At 44.9% G+C, this 21,507-nt stretch overlaps 1 protein-coding gene across 10 annotated transcripts in view; it reads left to right on the top strand.

Annotated features, from left to right (window-relative positions):
- Positions 1-14,569, top strand: part of MSRA (methionine sulfoxide reductase A) — a 433,824-nt gene extending 419,255 nt beyond the window's left edge. For all 10 annotated transcript variants that reach the window (XM_025462943.3, XM_035720981.2, XM_025462940.3 and 7 more), the window contains one exon: positions 13,794-14,569. In XM_025462943.3, coding sequence (XP_025318728.1) covers positions 13,794-13,951 — 158 coding nt within the window. In that variant the 3' untranslated portion in view covers positions 13,952-14,569. The remainder of the gene's footprint in view (positions 1-13,793) is intronic.
- Positions 14,570-21,507: the final 6,938 nt, after the last annotated feature.

Here is a 21,507-nt window from a genome sequence, read left to right as displayed (position 1 = left end):
AATTTGGGGATATGTGAACTACATCTCAATACAGCAGTTATCTGAGACACAGAATCACAATTCAGAGGATGCTCTGGACACGTGACTGCAAGAGATAATCCAAGGTCATCTAGGGTGACTTCCTAGATGAACCTCGTTTACAGTTGGGGGATTTGAGGCCCTGATGAGGGAAACAAGCTACCCTGTGCCTGTAATGGAACAGGCATGAATTTCTTTACCTGTTCCACAGCTCTAGTGACCAGCCAGACTATCCTAGGTTTAGCACTGACAGTTCCACATCCTGAGCAGCCCCTTTGCCCTGGGCAAATGGGGACAGTTGGCTACTCTGCCTGTAGTTCAAATGGGGAATGAACCTTCTTTCCTGCAGCTCCGAATCACTGACATCATACATAAATGAGAAATGGTGGCATTCAGAAAAGTTCCTTTACCTTGCTGAATTCAATGTTCTAAACTTACGCAGCTGGCATTTTCCTTTAAGTTCTTTTCTATTCAACCTTTTGGAATGAAGGATCTTTCCTTTTAATGAAATCTGCATTTCATCCCCAAGGTGAAAGCCAGTGTCCTTGGCTTCCTCTGCAAAGTGACAAGTGGATTCTTTTGTATACTAAATGCTAAGAAGATAGGAAAAAGAGAGGTTGTAGTTAATTGATTTTAGATATGAAAAAATAGATTATAACTCCTTAGAGATATATACAGAGGAGAGAGAGAGAGAGAGAGAGAGAGAGAGAGAGATCCCTTTCCTGTAAAACTAAAAGCCATGAAAGTAAAACTCCTATAGGAAAAGTCATTTGAATTCCTTTTCAAAACCAGCAGACCTCAAAGAGAAGATCAAATGAAGAGAAAGCAGCAGTCCTTGAGTGTGTGATTGATGTAAGTCATCTTGTGGTTGGAGGAAGTGCTGCTTTAGCTGGAGCAAGTGGACAGTGGCCCAGTTCAGCCATACAACCCCGAGTTGTTGCCCCAGGTCTGAAACTAAACTCTCCAGCTCAGCCTTTTTCCTTTCCAGGCTGCAGCCACAGCCCAGCCCTACCCAGCCTGGTGGGGTTCCATCTTTCAGCACAAAACAGAGAAGAAGGAAGGACCCAATTTTCTCTTGTACCCAGGAAATGGTGCTTGGAGTTTGTAAGATACGAGGCCGTAAAGGATGACAACTAACGGGACAATGAGCAATTGCTGTCCCCTCCCCCAGCATCTCTACCTTGGCTCATCGAGTCTTCAAGACGTTGTGGCAGGCAAGCAGGTGAACCTCAGAGGCATCTGCCAGCTTTGCCTGGATTCAAGTGGTTCCTTTAATCTTGTAAAGTGCCTCTACACGTCACTATGATTGCGGGGCAGAGATGAGCAGAAAGGGGGCACCGAGTTACCTTAAATGGGAACAAAGAGGAAAAAAGGACCATAACCTGCCTCCAAAGGCCAGTCTTTCATCTCTTCCTGCTGTTCAGCCTTCCCACCCCACCTCTCCAGGCCTTTCAGCCAATTCCCGATTCCACATCCGCCTCCTTCAGGACCCACCTTCCCACCTGGATTAATCTTTCCTTCCTCCATGTGTTCAAGCACAGTCCCTCTGCCTGGCATGTACATGAATGTCCTGTCTCTTCTGGCAGGATTTTGACATCTCCTCGGATGGACAATGGTCCTCTTCATTCCCCAGCATGTGGGCGCAGCTCCCACCTTGTCACATTTTAGCTGTCATGCCACACTCTCAGGCAGTCACATCCTCATCATATAACCTAACTCCATCTCTGAACCACAGACTCATCGCAGAGAGGTTTGTCTTCTTCAGTCTTACACCATTCCCAGCACCTAAAGCAGTGCCTGCTGCATATTGGCACGTACGTTGTAATGGCTCATATATGCATCCCCTCCCACTCTAGGGAGAGGTACCCCAGACCACCTGTATATGCCTAATACCTAGCAAGTCCATGGCACATAGTAAGTGCCCCACAATTATTGCTGAATTTAATTAAGTGGAGTTAGAAAGTTAAAAACGTATTTGCAGAGGAGTGACCAGCCTACACGGAGCTGTGCCTGCCTTCCATGACTCTTCAGCATCATACCCCACACCAGGGAAAACCAGGCACCTGTAACAGAGGAAATAAAATATTCTGTGCAGGGACTCTCCTCCAGATTGGCCTTGTCCTCATGCCAGGATCTGGGGTGATGGAGCCACTACCACTAGCTGGTACTGCTGGCTACTGGCTGAAAGGGAAAATGCTGGCACTGGACAACTTCTGCCCAGGAACAACATAGGTCCCACCTGCTCACAGCCTGACCAGAGCAGGTCACACGGACAACCTGACATCAAGAGGGAGGGGAGGGGATGTTGGTGATCACTAATACAGTCTGCCATGCTTGTCTGCTAGAGAACAGCTTCTCAAGTTCTAATGTGCATGTGGGTCACTTGGAGATAATTTTAAAATGTAGATCCTGATTCAGTAGCTCTGAGGAAAGGGCCTGATTTTGCATTTCCAACAAGCTACAGGCCCATTGTCCACACTCTGAGGAGCAAGGGTAAAGCTTTGAATCTTTACTGGCCATACTGAGCTCTCTCTTTTCCCTTTCTCAGCAGAGACAAAATTCAGCTTGTACCTCTATCATTTTGTGTTACGAACCAGGGAAAATATCCTTACTGGTTAAAAGACACTTGTGATTTACCTTGAGGGTGAGGAGGGACACAGAGAAGTAGATAATGAAAGCCATTAACCGCTCCACACAATTGCAGTGTCCAGAGAAGGACAGAGCACAGGGATGCTGTAGCTGTCCTAAGAAGGCCAAAGTCATTCTAGCTAGAGGCCACCATTTGCATACGCAGGTTTTGTAAATGGACCAAATTAGATCTAATTGAGTCACCTTCTTTCTACTTTGCCTCCTTAGTTTCACAGGAAGTGTCAGTGCAGCTCTGATTGGGCCTTAGGAAGACTCTTGCATCTTTGAGCGCTCACCTTGTCAATGTCACATCCTTGTTCCAAGAGATCGTCCGTGAGCCCTGACTTGTCTCCCTTGCATATGGTAACAGTCACTGATTGACTTACAGGGGTGAGTCCGTGGTGCCAGAGCCTGCAGCTCTTGCTGTTTCAGGGTCCTCTATGGTGTGGGACAAAGCCCATCTCTCTCCTCTTTGTGGCCTAACCACTACAGCAGGGGTAAACCTCTCCCCACACACCTGCAGTTTTGTGGGTGCTCTGTGCTGTCCTGAACCAGAAACACATGAGTCTCTGCTCAGCTTGGAATAGATGGTGTTTTTCTTTCTAGTGGTTTTATTTAAAAGCCATGCCAGTCATTTCGCATCCCTTCCCAGAAGTTTTGATTGATGGCAATCTGGTCAGTTAGAAGCTGCCAATGGAATAAAACTGCTGACTTGGGCATTGGCATTGGTGGAGCTTGTTAAGCCTGCACTCTGTGTGTGTGTGTGTGTGTGTGTGTGTGTGTGTGTGTGTGTGTGTGTTTGCAGGATGGAAACATAGCACGAGATTTGATGGAATTGAATCTGGAAAGAACTGACGGGGTCTCAGTTCAGAAAGAGAAAGCAGGAACCAAGGAGGGAGCTATGCCTTGTCCCTGCTCCCTGCTGCCACTAGAGGGCAGAATGAAGAATAGAATCCAGATCCCTTGTGTTTGCTTGGATCAGACCTAACTAGGCTTTATAAAATATGAATTGAATGAGGTTTGAACCACAATTACCTTCCTCCTTTCCTGGTGACTTTCTCATTAGCAACACAGCCATTTCTCAATGGACCTTCAAGCTATGATTGAAATTAAGGACATCCGTCTTGAAAATGTTCATCACTGATTGGATAGACTTGCATGTTTCTAGAATACCATGGATGGGCAGATATACCATGATGACTTTGGATTTGGTGGCCCCATCTAAAGGTTCTAAATATGGGGCTCATGGTTAGATCCAAAGGGTCATAGAATCCTTTGAATTATAAGCAAATATTTGATTGTGAGTTTATGTGGAGTGTCCATAGTGTTTATTGGATTCTCAAGTGAATCCATGACCCTCTAAGATTTTAAGAGCCACTAGTACAAATGCAAGTTTTTTTTTGTTTTTGTTTTGTTTTTTCGTTTTGTTTTGTTTTGTTTTGTTTTGTTCTGTTTTTGTTTTTGTTTTTTTTTTACAAGGATACATTTTCTGGAAAGTGAAAGGTGTCTATAGGTTACTCCATCTTAGGGGGGGTTGAATGTATATCACACAGCATCCTCACATGCACTTGTATACAAGTGCACGTGATATACACGTGATACAGTATTTGTATACACATGCATACAAGTGCACACTCACAATCCTAAATATGCACACACACCTCTCCCACACACATGTGCACATACACACATGCATTAGTGCCTCTAGAGCCTATGTTCTCTCCTCCCTCCTGCCCTGCTGTGTAGAATTCCAATACATGGTCCTTGGTGGATTCATATTGACTGTTTCTACCTCAGACATGCTGCAGAACAGGACAGACTGGGCTCTTTGGGGTCTTACTTCTACGTTCCCAAATTCAGGGGACAATATGTATGTGAGAAGGAGCATAGAATCCAGAGCCAGATGGACATGTATTCTTGTCTTAGACTCACAACTCACAGTCTAGGCACATGAGCATTAGAAAAATCGATATGGAGCCTGGCACTTAAAACACAAACTCTGCTTTCCTGACACTTTGAGTAGGTCTTCTGTCATTTCTTGGGATCAGATGATGTTTGAAAAGTTTGTAGAATTTGCTATTTGGAGGACTTCTGTCCTTCTGAGTGGATGGGAGTCTCCCTCTCTATTAAGAGGCCTTAGAGGAGATCTCTGTGTTAGTTTTCCATCTTTAAAATGCCATCATTGGCACATGGGATCAGTTGAGGTGAGACAAGAAAAAGAGTAACCGAACCACATGTTTGGAGCAAGTCTTTTCACTGTTATACTCTTTGGGCACTTCTTTGGAGCAGTTTACCATCCTAACAAGAGGCTACTGATGTAAGCAGGCCAGGATGTATCTAAGTAACTGTTGTGGGATGCGCTTGTCATGCAGCAAAATCTATTATTTGACAACTAAAAATATATTATTTGACAACTAAAAAAACAATGGGAAGCAACCCAAGTTTCACTGATGAATATGAATGGATAAACAAAATGTGGTCTGTACATGTCACGGCATGTTATTCAGCCTTAAAATGAAGGAACTTCAACACAGGCCACAACATGGATGAACCTGAGGGAAATAAGCCAGTCACACAAAGACAAATACTGTGTGACTCCACTTACATGAGGTGACTAGAGTGATTGGACTCATAGAGACAGAGAATACAATGGGGCTGCCAGGAACTATGGGATGGGAGGAATGGGCAGTTATTATTTAATGGGTAGAGTTTTAGTTTTGCAAGATGAACAGTTCTAGGGATTAGTTGTCCAACAATGTGAATGTATTTAACACCTAAAAATGGCTAAGATGGAAAATTTGAGGTTACATGTATTTTACCATGAGTTAGAATACAAAAGTCAGTGAGATGACCTGAGAAATCTACATCACACATTTTGAGTTCTGGGGTTGTGAGCAGGGTGGGGAGAGAGTATGAGACCAACATAAGATGATCCATGTTTAGAACTCTCTTGGAAGGGGCACCTGGGTGGCCCAGTGGTTGACCATCTGCCTTTAGCTCAGGGCATGATCCTGGGGTCCTGGGATTGAGTCCCGCATCGGGCTCCCCGCAGGGAGCCTGCTTCTCCCTCTGCCTGTGTCTCTGACTCTCTCTTTGTGTCTCCCATGAATAAATAAAATAAAATCTTTTTTAAGAAAGGACTCTTTTGGAAGTTTTGAAATAATGAATATCCCTCTCTAAGAGAAAGGTACATCTTTATCTGGCCACCTGGGACAGTGTGCCTGACTGGCAATAATGGAAATGATCAAGAACGGAGATTCTAGTCCTATCTCTGCAGCTTACTAGCAAGCGGCTTTAGACAAGCCTCCTTCACTGTCCTGCCCTGGGCATTAAGAATAAAAATTCCTCTCTCTTATGGTTAATGAAAGCCTCACATGGACTAGAGCATGTGAGGAAGTCCTTTGGAGACCCTGCAACTCAGGACAAATGCAAGGGCCTGGCATTAGTGCTGGCCTCCCTACCTTGGCACACTCCTAACCCGATCTGTTGATGCTCTACCAAAGCCTGTGTTGCTGTGACCGCCAGGCTGTGCTTTTTCAGGATGCAACAAGAGTCATTTCCATGCAATATGTTGAGTATTCTTGGGCACTCAGAAAATCTCAGTGAAGCTAATAATAAGCTTGTTAGCAGGTTACAGTAAGCAGAACGGTCATGTGCTCATTAATTTTATTAAAAGAAAGGCTTCCTGCCTGTAGCTCTGGAAAGATGAGTCGGGCTCAGGGCATTCCTGCTGACAGAACATCTGTGAGGGAATGGCCCGGCAACTTCCTTGGGCATTTGTGCCGTTTGGCAACGGGGGTGGGGGCTGGGGACACCTGTTGGGACGGGGAGCTCTGTCATAGCTTATTGATGGCCATCTCCTTTTCTTGCCCCACAGAGGTCAGCTGCACAGCTGTAGAAACAGGGAGTACTTGGAGGGTGTACGTGGAGACCTGTTTTAGGAGGACAGGGTGGGTGGGCTAGCTTCCCTCCAGCATGGGGGCTGATGGCAAAGGAAGCCAGTGCTGTCATGTAGTTAAAATATGCCAGAGTGCCATGCACTTTCTCTGCCTTTTTGGGGATCTTCATAATGAGCAGTGAGCTCATTGCACCCATTTTATGGATAGAAAATCTGCATCTAGTAAGAACAGGATAAAAGAATAAAAGCACAGGGCACTTTCTAGGGCCATCTAAGAAAAAGGTGAAGTAAGAATCTGTGAGAAAAGCATGACTGGTCAATTTTATTTAGGTGACCTTCCAGAGATTTCCTGATCCAGATGTCACAGTGATGTGGTGTGATTATTTTAGTTAGGTCCCACTTCTGTCCAAAAAAATCAACAAGAAAAAATAATGCCACAAACAAGAAGCTTTGAATAATCATATTGAAGTCAACAAGAGTAGGAGACAGAAAAATGAAGGGTAGGGGAGTGAGGCCCAGATCATTCCTTCCTCTGGAGCTGGTCCTGGGTGGGGAACCTAGCAGAGGGGGCATGCAGGGCTGGCTTTCCATGTGATAGTGGGGACTGAGCTCTGGAGCCCAGGGAGGGGAAGGACTAGTTGAACCCTGGGGTTTGACCAGTGAGAGAATCGATTACCTGGCAGCATGATAGTGGAGTTTTCTTTTTCTTTTTTTTTTTTTTGTATTTGAGTACAGTAGGCACACAATGTTAGTTATATTAGTTTCAGGTGTAAGACATAGTCATTCAATAAGTTTATACATTATGCTGCACTGATCACACGTGTTGCTACCATATATCTCCATACAGTGCATTACAGCATCATTTGCTATATTCCCTATGCTGTGCCTTTTGTGCCTGGGCCTTACTCATTCTGTAACTGCCAGCCTATATGTTTCACAGCCCTCCCCACAGTTTGCCCAGCCTCCCCATCCCTCTCCCCTCTGGCAACCTTTATAGGTCTGATTCTGCTTTTTGTTTGTTTGTTCATTTTTTTGAAATTCCACATATGAGTGAAATCATGTGATATTTCTCTTTTTCTGAGTTCACTTAGCATTATACTTTCCAGGTCCATGCAAGTGCTCACAAATGACATGATCTCATCCATTTTTTTATGACCGCATAATACTCCATTGTGTGTGTGTGTGTGTGTGTGTGTGTGTACCACATCTTCCTTATCCATTTCTCTATTGATAGGATGCTTAGATTGCTTCTATATCTTGACTATTGTAAACAATGCTGCAATAAACATAGGGGTGCCTGCATCGTTTATTGTTTAGTTTTCCTTGGGTAAATACCAATAATGGAATTATATAGTATTTTTGGTTTTAATTTTTTTGAGGAACTTCCATGCCGTTTTCCACAGTGACTGCACCAATTTAAATTCCCATCAACAGTGCACACACAAGGGAGTTCCTTTTTCTCTACATCCTTGCCAACATTGTTATTTCTTTTTTCTTTTTCTTTTTCTTTCTTTTTTTTTTTTTTTAGCCATTCTGACAAATATAAGGAGATATCTCATTGTGATTTTCACTTGAATTTCCCTAGTGATGGTGAACATCTTTTCATGTGTGTGTTGACCATCTGTATGTCTTCTTTGGAGAAATGTCTGTTTGTGTCTTCTGCCCTTTTTTAAATTGGATTATTTGTTTTTATGGTGTTGAGTTGTATAAGTTCTTTATATGTTTTAGATATTAACCCCTTATGAAACTAGGCCACTTTCCAACACTATACACAAAAAGAAACTCAAAATAGATTAAAGACCTAAGGGTGAGATCTGAAAGCATAGCAGAGGTTTGAGCCAAGCTGGTGGTCCCTTTGACCATGCAAGTCCTTGGTGACCTGCACTCATTTCCTATACCACAGGGTGACTCAGTAGAGCCTGAAGGAAGAGCACAATATTCTAGGGTGGCATCACCCTGGTGTTGGAGGCAGGTCCCCCTAGCCTGAGGGCCTCTCAGGGATTCAATCTGCCAGGACTTCTGTGCTTCAGGCCAGAGCATTTGCTGCAGCTGCTTTCAACTCTCTATCTGCTGTGATTTTCCTATGGGCAACCCACTTTCATGGGTACAGCCTCCTTTTTATAAGATACCAGAAAACTTTGTAAGTAATGTGATTCATCCTTTCTATAATCAGAAATGGTACACCATCGGCATGGGCCCCCTCATAGACAGTGGGAAGAGACCACACAGGTTGTGGCTTATGTGCCGCCCAAATTTTGCTGTCCCGACACTCCCTTCTCTCCCACTATAGTGGGCCAGAAAGCTGCAGCAATGCTTGGATTGGGATAGCTCTCCATCTGCCCTAATTCATTGAGGAAAAGTAAGTTACTCAAAAACATTGATACATTAGCCATTATTGGTAACAAATTACCTACGACACCCATACTGATTGGGGCACCTGGTTAGGTGATACTATGGGAGAAGACAGGTTCAACCCACCAGCACCATAGATCCAAAATGACCAGTGGACCTTGGGGGCCAGAGGGATCATCTATAACCTAGGTCTTCACCTCTCACTTCCTGTAGCTCTTCCATCTCCCCCTTACCACTCCCTTATTCCCTTCCCCAGAAGAGTAAACAGGCTTTATCAGGAGCTGTCAGAGATACTGCAGTCATTCTTTTATACAAGATGATTGGTCCTCCCTCCACGGACACAACCACTGCAATGCCGCAGTCTAAAGAGTAAACCTACCTATGAAATTGGCCGGGGGTCTGTGACCAGGACAGTGACAACCTGAGCTCCCTGGTACCCGAGCTCCCTCTTGATGTTCCTTCCCAGGAGCCCAAGGAGGTGCTTGGGCTTGAGGCAACAGGAGGGACCCAAGTGGAAACCCCTAAGGTGAAAATCCCCAAGAGATCCCCAAGACTCAACTGTTTTTTTATTCATTCATTCATTTATTATATATCAAGCATTGAAATAAGGTAGAGAAACAAGACAGTCCATACTCTCAAGGAGCACATGATCTATTGCATGATGTATTGCAAGAAGGGAGAGGGACTGGATTAGAGAAACAAAGGACAATTGTTATGCAGTGTCACAGGTGCTAAAAGGGGTAGCCCTTCTGTGGGAGCCTGGAAGATGGAGTCATTTCAGCTTTTTAAGCTCAGGAAAGGCTTTATAGAGGTGGGGACATTTGATCTTAATGCTGAGAGATGGGTAAGAGCTCATGTGATAGGGAAGAGAAGAAAGAGCATTCCAAGGAGGTTGTGTGCAAGGGAATGGAATGTTCAGGAAATGTATAAAATTTAACATGACCCAGAAAAACAGTTCTCAGAGAGAAAGGGAAAGAAAGAGTTGGCAAAAGATGAAGGACATGAGGCTGAGGAGGTGGAGTGGAAGCCAGTGGATTCTCCTATGGGATGAAGGGAGGATTCACTGACTTCATGGTTTAAGGAAGTGTCATGACCAGCACTCACTCTCCCAGCTTCTGGGGGCAATAATCAGTCCTAGTCCTGAGTTCTGTTCTCCTAACCCTGTAGCTTAAACAATGCAGTGGAAGCGTTAGGATGAAAGAGCAAAGGGGCCTAGGAAAGCCCACTGTCACCAACCAGGTCTGAAACAGGTCCCAGGATCCCCAGCACTGCGTGCAGCCCTGTGTGTCTGGTGATACCTCTCCAGGAAACAGGCCTTGGGAGGCTGAGGACACTGACCTGCCTCCACAGTCTTGGGAGTGAGAAAGCAGAGGTGTGGGATGTGAGGAATGAGGGAAACCAGACACTAGTTAGGATTTTTGGTTTCCTGCTCCCTTTTCTTTTACATCTAGTTTCTTTCATGTGTTTTTGTACCTCCCTCCCCAGTTTTAGGGCGAGGGTTAAAGACAGCCACAGCCCTGTGCTCAGGGATGGATGGCTTCTGCCTGAGTGCATCCAGAGAGACAGGCCAGCCCGGTGCAGAGGGGGTGATGTTGACCCCAGACCCACTGGTGCCACCGGATGTCTCCCACCCCAACAAGAATAAGCCAAAATGTCCCAGCTTAACTGGAGTGCAGGAGGGCAGCTTGGAGCTGTCCTGTGGGTTTTCATCACTGTTTCATCTTGGTTTTTCCTCTCAAATAAAAGTGAAGTGTCTGCCATCTTGTGGCAGAGGTCTGGTACTGCCTGGGCCCCCACAGTCACCTTCCCACTGCTCCCCAAAAGGGATGCTGCCCCGCTGAGGTGGGAGCTGGTGTGGAGAGGAGGAGGGAGCCTGGGCAGCAGTGCTCACCAGCCCTGGCCTCTCTGCCTCAGAGAATAAGCTTCTGGAGTCAGTAGCTGTGAACTCCAGGACCTCAGGAAGGGTATCCTTGGTTGTACAAGGAGGACAGGCATTTGTGAAAGAGAAATAGGGTGAGTAGTGTATGAGGAGGTCATCCTCAGAGAGGACAGAGCCTAGATGGGGATGAGGCAAGTGAGTGGAGCCTGGGAGCTGGGTCCTGGCCCTGAGGTTGAGAGAGAAAAGGGCAGAGGATCTCAATAGCGGGCAAGCTCCTGTGCAGTGGGCCATAGCCAGGAAGCTTTCAAGGTCAAAATATGAGAGCACATCAGAATATAGGAAACTCACGCCAGCATACAGGCAGTATCTCGGCGAAGGACCAGAGGGGAGCATCACTCCATACGTGATGTCTGAAACAGTGTGAAAGGATGAGCTCTCTGAGGGCAATCACATGTGCATGATATTACTGGGCTCCTGACCAGTGAGGGTATCAACTCCACTTGTAAATTGGACCCCTTTAATTTGGTATTTGAATGAAGCTACTAGAAACAGATATTATTTTAAATCAGTTCTAGAAACTCTTCACCTCTATCAACTTGGGCCAGGAAAGTCAAGTCGTGACCTTCCATCCTTTCTTTCTACAAGCTCTCAAAGTACTGTCTGAAGCAGCCAGCACACCACATAGACCTCATCCTTATCATCTTTACCAGAATAGTCCATTGCCATAGCCCCCTGGTGTCCCAGAGCCTTTCTACAGTGGACACTTCCTCACGGGCAAATGCTAGCTGTAATTTAAGTGACTGCTGACTACACACCATGGGCACTGACCCATTTGCCACTCACAGTGAGGCCATTTTTAAAAAATATTTTATTTATTTATTCATGAGAAACAGAGAGGCAGAGACATAGGGGCAGAGGGGAAACAGGCTCCCTGTGGGGAACCTGATGCAAGACTCGATCCCAGAACACCAAATCACACCCTGAGATGAAGGCAGATGATGAACCACTGACCACCCAGGTGCCCAGTGAGGCCTTGCTAACTCTAAATCTGACCAGGCCAGGTAACCATTCCGGACTCTCATTCTCACTGAGGTCTTGGTTCCTAAAAACAATTCTGGAACCCACTCCTGTGTCAGCTGGAGTTCAGTCATAGAAACAGAGCGTTCGAGGTATTTCAAGCAGGAGGGTGGATTTTACAAAGGGAATTTGATGCTTTCGAGAACCATTAGAAAGGCTGTCTGAAGGAAGGTCAGGCTAAAGCACCAACATTTCAGGGTATGAAGCAGTTAACAGAAATTGCTAGAAATCATTGCTGGTGGCTTTGCCTGCAGCACCACCGTCAGTGACTGTTAGGAGGAGCTAGCAGAGTCCCGGTCTGCCCTTTGGAGATACCTGTGCCCATCCTCATGGCTGCACCTTACAAATAATGGCCTCCCTTCTGCCAAATTTCACGTGTGCTTCTCTCATTGGTGGAATCCGCAGTGGAGTGCTGCTGGCAGTAGAATCTGGGAAATGTAGTTTCCACGCTTCCAGCTTCTGCAGTATCAGGGCAAGTTGAGAATGTCAGGGATCAAGGCACAATCCCTGACACACGTTTTTAAATACGGGTGATAATAATAGTACTTCCTTCATATGGCTGTTGTGAGGCTAAAATTAACGCTGTGAAGTCTCTGCACAGAGTGTGGCATATGGTAAGCCCTCGATAATTGCTCGTTTACAAAAAATTGTCAAAACTGAAGTCAGAATGGCTCCTCGTTCTCGTTTCTAACCCCTGTAAGGAAACTGGCTGCTTCCGAGCTGCGGGGTCCAACCGCCCGCCTTGGCGAGGATCCTGTCCCTTGCCATCCTGGGCCAAATGGCGTCAGATCCTCAGTCTGCCTCATTCTGGCTCAGAGGGCTGGATGGAGCCTCAGGAAGAAGGGAGAAAGTTCTCAGGGAAAAACTGCAGCAGCGAATCATGCTGAATGTTAATACTGGAGTGCCCCCCGCTCTGCCGAGGGCAGGACTGCATCTCAGATGGTCCGACAGATAGTCAAAAAGACTGCTGAGATCCCTAATGCAAGCACAAGTCAGGGCTCTGCATTGCCCTTCCATCCCAAGTGGAATTCACAAACCCAGGGTCGAGTCTCTGTAGCCTTGTGCCCAAATGCTCCGGGCAGCCTGGAAGGAGAAAGAATTAGGGCACAGCTGAAATCCAAAAGGGAAAGGAAACGGGCTAAGATCCATGGGGAACAATGTCTATTTCTTAATCTGTCTCCTGCCCCAAATAGCTCTGCTTCCTCCCCCACTTGTGTTTATGTGTCTGTTTCTTTCCCTGGCAGCAGATGCCACCAGGCCTTAAAGTAGGTCACAGAGGGCACTGAGGAGCCTGAGCAGGCCCTCAGGCCATGTCCTCCCCTGACCTCCCTCCCCGGGCTCCGGGGCTCCCGGGCGGCCCCATGCTCGCCAAGGCACCCCTGCAGGGCCCGTGCTCCCTAGAACCATAACAAGTGGAGGTTCCTCCGTCCAGCTTGCGAGCGGGCCGGGGGTTCTGTTCTGAACTGGCCACTGAGGGGACAGCACTGGGCTGGGCCGCAGCCCTCCCTGTCAATCTGCCCCTGCCCCTCCATCCCCTCCTACCACAGCCCTGCCTGAGTGCCCTCAGGGAGGCCCGTTCTGCCCAGGGCAGCCAGGGAGCCACATGGCCCTGCTGTTTTCTCCTGGGAAGCACTGGGGTCTTTCCACACAGACCCACAGCACCCAAACTAGGGCTCCCAGACCACACTGGGCAGGGGTGCACCAGTGGTGGTGCAAATTACAGAGGCAGAAAACAGGATTTCTGACCCCAGTCACCTGAGGCCCAGGGAGGTAGGAGCATGCCCAGAATAACCCAACTGGTTAGCAGTAGAGCCCAGGCCCATAAGGATCCACTGAGCACCCAAACCACCTATGTCTGCCTCCCTCACAGCCTGACCCCCATCTGTCCTTCAGGACCTCTCTGCCCAGCATCCAATCCTCATGGCTCCTTTCTCTCCACAGGTTCTTTCAGAGCACGGCTATGGCCTGATCACGACCGACATCCGGGAGGGACAAGCTTTCTACTACGCAGAGGATTACCACCAGCAGTACCTGAGCAAGAACCCCGACGGATACTGTGGCCTCGGTGGCACCGGAGTGTCCTGTCCGCTGGGTATTAAAAAGTAATGTCTCCCCATGTGGTCAGCCCTTGAAGTCACAACAAAAATGCTTTCAACAAATTGGGCAATGATTTTGTGGTTCAGGTCACTGGCTTTTTGGAAGTGCACAAAGTGCAAAGGCATTCATGAAAATCTGGTTTAATGAGCTATAATTACATGAAGTGCAATGGCGAGTTGATAACCTGGAGTTTATCTTCTAATAAGTTATGCTGGGAGTCGAGCTGTGACATTGTTTGGATCGCTTAGGGTCTGAATGAGGATAATGGATATGCTGTGCTCCCCCTTCGTGGGCCTGAGTACCTGCCGTGGAAGCTAGGGAAGGGGGCTGGGAGACTGTTGGAGAGGGTGAGGCATGGTGGACATCCTAACTGTGCCCTGTCCTGCCTCGCATGCCTTCCTGCCCTCCAGTGCCTTAAAGTATGCAGACATTTAGAGCCTCAATGAATCATTCACTGTAACACTTTGCTCTACTGATCCTCTGTGTGCAAGGGGCTTTCTCTCCTTTTTGGCCCTCCTGTGGCAGAGAAAAGATGAGTTAGCTTGATGAATTCTAATGCTTTGCTTACAGCTTTGAGAAATGCTTGTTCTAATAAAAAAAAAATCTGCAGTCTAATACAACCTGCCTCATGTCTCATGTCTTTTACTTTTTAGGCAGGATGTTTCTAAGGATTGTAAAATAAAAGCCTCACAATGACTGCCCCCCAAATGGAAAATATGATTGAAATGTTTGGAAAGCATGTACACCTCAGGCTCCTTGATCTTTGGTGATAATAGCTTTTTTTTCCAGAACCCTGTTAAGCTGCCACATCCTGTACTATTCTAATTAGAACAGACGTGTGCATCCCTGCCCTTAAGAGTCTTTATATTCAAGATAAGGGGTGGGAACATAAGCAATAAACATGCAATCACATGAACAAATAAGATGATCACAGGTCCTGACAAGTGAGAGGAAGATGATAAATAGTATAGAGTAAGTTGTGTCTAGGGGCTGTGGAGTTACCTACAGAGAGGTTTGGGCTACATAGGTCAGGGCAGGCCTCTGGGTCTGGAGAAACAAGTAACCTGAATGATGCAAAGGAGAAATACAAACATAAGGGAGGAGCACAGAGCTTTGGAGGCAGGAGACAGATAAAGAAATACATTGTTCCCCATGGATTTTGTGTGTTTCTTTACCTTCTTGGATTTCTTCTGTGCCCTAAGGCACTGTGGAAAAATTAAAAATAGAAATACCATATGATCCAGTAATTCCACTACTGGGTATTTACCCGAAGAAAATGCAAACACTAATTTAAAAAGGTATATCTAGGGCCACCTGGGTAGTTCAGTTGGTTAACCATCTGCCTGTGGCTCAGGTCATGATCTTGGGGTCCTGGGATCGAGCCCCACATCCAGCTCTCTGGTCAGTGGGAGGTCTGCGTCTCTATCTCCTTCCACCCCAACCCCTCTCCTGCTCTCTCTCTCAAATAAATTTTTTAAAAGATATATATATCCCTTTATCACAGAATTATTTATAATGGCCAAGATATGGAAGCAACCTAAGTGTACATCGATAAATGAATGGATGAGGAGGATGTGATTGATGTGTATACACACACACACATACACACACACCCCTGTTGTATGTGTATACAACAGATTGTTATGCAGCCATAAAAAACGATGCAATCTTATCATTTGCAACAACATGGACAGACGTAGAGGGTATTACTCTAAATGCAATAAGTCAGACTGAGAAAGACAAATACCATTTGATTTCACTTATACATGGAATCTGAAAAGCAAATGAATAAAAAAACAAAAAGCAGAAACAAACCTATAAATACAGAGAACAAGCTAATGGTTGCCAGAGGGTACAGAAATAATCAAAATGGGTGAAGGAGAATGAGATACAGGCTCCCAAGTATGGAAAGAATAAGTCATGGGGAAGAAAGGTACAGCATAGAGAATACAGTCGATGGTATTGTAATAGTGTTGTGTGGTGACAGGTGGTAGCTACACTCGAGGTGAGCACAGCAGAATGCATAGAGATGTGGAATCACTATGTTGTATACCTGAAACTAATGTAACACCGCGTGTCAACTGTACTTCAATTTAAAAAATTATCATTAAAAGGAAGAATACATATGTGGAGTAGATATGCCTAATCAGTCTCCGCATCCCCGTTTTGTCTGCCTGAAGGAAAACCTTTCCACATAGAAGGGCCAGGCAGTGTAAATGGCCCATGACAGGGAGAAATTTGTAATGTTTGAGAAATAGAAAAGCCAGTAGGGCTGGAATAGTGTGAATGAGGAAGAGTATTGGAGAGAGGTATCTGAGAGGTAGGAAGAGCCAGACCATGCAGAACCTTCGAAGGACATATGAAATGGGACTTGTTTGGGTGTTTGTTTGCTTATTCTATTTAATAATTGACAGCCATTGGGGAGTTATTAAGTTTCTCCTTTTTTGTATAGGCTGAGCAGCTAGAGGGAAGCTGGAGTTATTTACTTGTGAGGGAACAGACAGAGGAGAGATGGGTGAATGACTCCACTTTGACCACATAGAATGTGAAGCGCTTCTCATGCACCTTCGTGGAAATGTGAGGGAGAGCAGTTTGCTGTGCAGTTCTGGAGCTCGGGAGGGATCTGAGAGAGATACATTTAAGAATTGCCAGATGACATTTGAGGCGTGAAACTAGTTTAGATCATCTGGGGAACGAATGTAGAGAGGGAGAAGAGGGTCAGAGGATTCAATGCTGGGGTGTTTTCTGACATATGGAGATATGGTGAAGGAGGAGCAATGGAATTTCAGAAATGACATTTGAAGGAGGCACATAAGGAGATATGTCCTTGCAATGAAAAGTAAGCACAGAAATATACCCCAAGAACTGAATAATGATCAGAATGACGCAAAAGGGAAATGCAGATGATGCATCACAGGTCTGGGTTAAACTCAGATCAACTTTTTTTCTATAGTCATACCGGAACATAATACAAAATGACGAGGAAGCCAGGTCTTTTTTGAGGAAGGACCTTTTAACATTTGAAGAGGTATATACTTTGAATCTCGCCCTAAGCCTTCCCCAGAAGAAACTGAGGGACTTTTACTGAAGTAACTCTTTTTTTTTCTTTTTTTTAATTTTTATTTATTTATGATAGTCACACAGAGAGAGAGAGAGAGAGAGAGAGAGAGAAAGAAAGAGGCAGAGACATAGGCAGAGGGAGAAGCAGGCTCCATGCACCGGGAGCCTGACATGGGATTCGATCCCGGGTCTCCAGGATCGGGCCCTGGGCCAAAGGCAGGCGCTAAACCGCTGCGCCACCCAGGGATCCCTGAAGTAACTCTTTACTCAAGAAGTAGAAATAACCCAGGTCTCCTTGGAGTTATTATTTACTGGCTAAAAACTTAGGTGTTGGGAGACCTGCCACCATGGTCTACTGGGCAGAGGGACAGTTTATAAAGCCCAGCTGATCGAATAGGTGTTGTTCCAAGTCTATCTCACAGTGGGTCTAATGGGTCTGAATAATACGCTTACAGTTCTTCTTCACTCTCAGTATGCCTGATGTGTATTAACTATGTTTCTAGCTTCTGTAAATTTGGTGCTTTAACATTTCCCTGCATGCGTGTGTTAGACACAGCTTGTCTGGACAACCCTATAATATGCCTGAGCTGCCTTGTCTTGGCTCCCCCCTCCTTTGTCACTCCACTTCTCCCTGGAAGGAGTCTTCCTCCTGGAGGCACTTTTCCAAATATAAACCAATGAATCCAGAGTTTGCATCTCCATTCACTTTATCAGGCTTTCATACTCCAGACCATTATCTGCCCTAAACACCCCAAGATCACCAGGTGCCAGATAACTAGGGATAGCTATCATGCCCCAGAGCCTGCTAAGATTATTAAATGAGCTAATCCTAAATCTGCTTGCCCTGCTTCACCTATTCCTTCTCTTGGGAATCACAATAAAGACTCCTGCCCACAGTTCCCCCCACCTTCTGCCTCCTGACAGACCCTGATACTTATCCTGATAGCCTCCCCATGGCATGGCATGGCACTGTATGGCATGCCTCTTCCCCTTGGGTGCTGTGAATAACAAACTCTCTTTTTAATGGTAGCCATCTCCTGTTCTGTTGGCTCTACCACACCTAAATAATTATAAAACCTATTAAAACATAATGAAGATAGATATACCTAGTAAGTGACAAAACTCCCATTTTAGTTCCTTGATTCATGGAATAAAGATCCCCAGACTTCCTCACGCCCAGTAAGGAAAAAAATAATATCTCTGAGGGAATTTAAAATATAAAATTAAATGATTCAGAAGTTAGGATTGGTAACTCCCCATTTTGTTCCCATTTGGCAGATGCTAAAGTGAGACTGGTTGGGTGAATTTAGATTATTATACACTTAATGATATGCCAATTATGTGAGGAGCTCCTCACGTATAAGATATAGCATACTTACTGGAGCAATTAATATAGCCTTTGGCACCTAATATGTAGCTATTTGCTTAGCAAATATTTTCTTTTCTATGCCTACAAGTAAAGACCAACAGAAGCAGTTTGCTTTCACAGAGTAGAGTCACCACTGTATCTTTGATGTCCTGTCTCAAGGCTGTGCCAATTCTACTTTACATCATACAAAGAAACCTTGATCATCTTGGCATCTCACAGAACATCAATTGATTCATTGCATTGATGACATTAGATGAATTGGATTTAGCCAGCAGGAAGGAACAAGCAGCCTAGATAGAGATTTTATCCCCAAAAGTTCAGGGACTGCCACATTGGTTAAGTTTCTAAGAGTCTGGTGATCTGGAGCATTAAAGACAAGTTACTGCATCTTGGGACTACATATCATGATAAAAGAGACACAATATTTAGTGGGTCTCTTTGGATTTGGGAAGCTACAGATAACCACATTTGTGTGGTATCCACACATATGCTCACTGGATTTGAGATGGACCCAGATTAAGAAAAGACTCTTTAGCAGGTCTAAGCTGACATACAAGCCACCTTGTCAACAGCAGTCCCTAAGGTATTGAATGTATCTGTGGCAGACAGAGATGTTAGATAAAAATTCTGGCAAACTCTAGTAGGAGAATCACAGTGCAGTCCCTAGGGCTTGAGGAATAAAACTATGCCCTCTTCCATTCTCCTTTGAAAAAGTGACTCCTGACCTGCTACTAGGCCCAGGTAGAGAAGTAAACAACTCTATCCACTTTGGAGTCAGTAAGCAAGTGGTAAGATTCCCTATCCTGTGAGTCCCCAACCATATGGCTGCCTGCTTAATGAGCTCACAAACAAAATGACCACAAGGTAGAGATGGAAGCTATGCATTAACTCAGAAACATAGATTCACTAAGTCTGATCTGGTTACACTCCAGTGCTGAGTAGCCAAAGGAGAATACCAGTGTGGTCCTAATCATATGTTGTAGGCTACATGTGTGGAGGTGGGGAAGGGACCAGCCAATCACCTGGTAGCATTTTAATTATTTTGTACCTTTTTATATTGGAGGAGATTATGATTTGTGGTCACAGAGTGGGCACATATTCCATATATTCATTTACATCACTATTCATAGAGCTCCTTTAACCACCCCATATGTGGAATTACAGGTACCTTACCTATGGTTATGATATAATGCTCCATAGTAACCCCTCCAATCATATTTTCTGCTCATGGAATTCACTAAGCTTACCACATTCCATGACTCAGAAGCAGTTGGCTTGACAAAATTATGGAATGGCCTGCTGAAGGCTTGGTTATTACATCAGCTAAGTGGCGACCTCCTATACAGTAGATATGTTTCTTGGACATAATATATTACTTAGATCTGCATCCAGTATTTTCTATTGTCCTCTCTTGAGCCAGAATGTATAGGTCCAGGAACCAAGACATGGAAATGGAAGTAATTTGTCTCATCATAGCACTAAGTAATCCACTGGAGAAATTTTTGCTTCATATCCTCAAGACTTTTGACTCAATAGGTTGAAGGTTGAAGTGATCAATGCTTCCATTAGAGAACACATTCATGATTCCCTTGGAATATGGAGTAGAAACCCCTGAACATTTTTGGCTTCTCATGTTGATGAATCAGTAGACATATAAAGGAGTTCCTGTATTAATCAGGTGATCTCAACTTTTAAGGAGAAACAGTGAGAGCAAGGATTATGTGTGGACCTAGGCCCTAACAGGAGTAGATTTGGATCACCCCGCTGGCAAAGAACTCTGCCCACATGATTTCCTGGCGGAGAGAAAGGGAGCCATGAAACAGGTGGTACAAGAAGGAAATTGTGTTATTCATTTAGTTCTCATGTTCTATTTTAGGTACGTTAATTGTCCTCTTTCCCCTCCATTTTACCCCACCACCATATGTGAAGATAGGACAAAACTGACATATGATAAATTTGCTAACAGGACTTTGTGTGTGAGGAACCTGAACGCTTTACCCAGACAAAAGATAAAGGTGAATGTGGATGTCAAAAGACAAAAAGGTAGTGTGATAGATTTCATGGTTGTGTCTTCCCAAAATTTATAAGCTAAAACCCTAACCCCCAATGGGATGGAATTAGGAGGTGCAGCCTTTGGGAAGTAATTAGGTTTAGATTAAGTCATGTGGGTGGAGCCTTTGTGTCAGGATTAGTGCCCTTATTAAGGAAAGAAAGAGACAGGCACTCACTCTCTTGGCTATGTGAGGATGTGGCAAGAAGGTCATTTTCTACAAGCCACGAAACTAGCCCTCGCCAGTCACCAGATCTGTTGGCACCTTGATCTTAGACTTCTCAGACTCCAGAACTGTGAAGTAAATGTTCATTAAGCCACTCAGTCTATGTTATTTTTGTTAAAGCAGCTCAAACTGTCTAAGACAGCCTGTGCTGAATATCATTTTGTTCCTTGAGATCCAAACAACCTTTCTGCATCTTTCTCTGTATCCTGGGAGTCCTGAATGCCTGTAACAAATAACAGGCTTTCTTTCTGTCTTGCTTTAATCTGGGTCTGGCCAACAGAAGGCACTAGTAGGGGACTGAGGGTGGGAGATGATTAAGGTATTTGTTCTCCAGTAGTTCCGCCATGGATGGCTGTGGTGACTGTTCCATGCTGCTGCTGATTATGGCCTACGACACTATCTATTTAGAGTTCTCCTAAACCCTGTTTACTTTGTAAATATTCCCTATATGAATCTCTACTTAATTATCCAGTTTGAGTGTGCGTTTATTTCCTGGCAAGACCTTCAAGCGACAAATAGGGAAGGTATACTTTCTTCCACAATTAATTCCAAAATTTCGTATAAAAAGATGCTTCTATTCTAGGGTTCATGTTAATTAAGTAAAAATATTTTTAAGTACTATGCCTTGGCATGTGAAATCCAACATTTTACCATGCGAAAGTCTTATAGATTATTTAAATTACTGCCCTTGCTTTATAGATGGGGAAGCTGAGGATCCAAGAAGCAACTTTTTTCACTATTAGAAAGTGGCACATTTTCATTTGTATATCAGAAAGAAATCTCCCCACTGTGGTTTTCAGATCGTTAGCCCTGGTCCTGCCTTCTGAAGTTCCCGAGGACGTCTGACCCTTTT

The sequence above is a fragment of the Canis lupus genome, chromosome 25 (genome assembly GCF_003254725.2).
Source record: "Canis lupus dingo isolate Sandy chromosome 25, ASM325472v2, whole genome shotgun sequence".
Taxonomy (NCBI): Eukaryota; Metazoa; Chordata; class Mammalia; order Carnivora; family Canidae; genus Canis; species Canis lupus.
The sequence above is the reverse complement of the archived record's forward strand: the minus strand, read 5'-3'. Positions and strand labels throughout refer to the sequence as shown.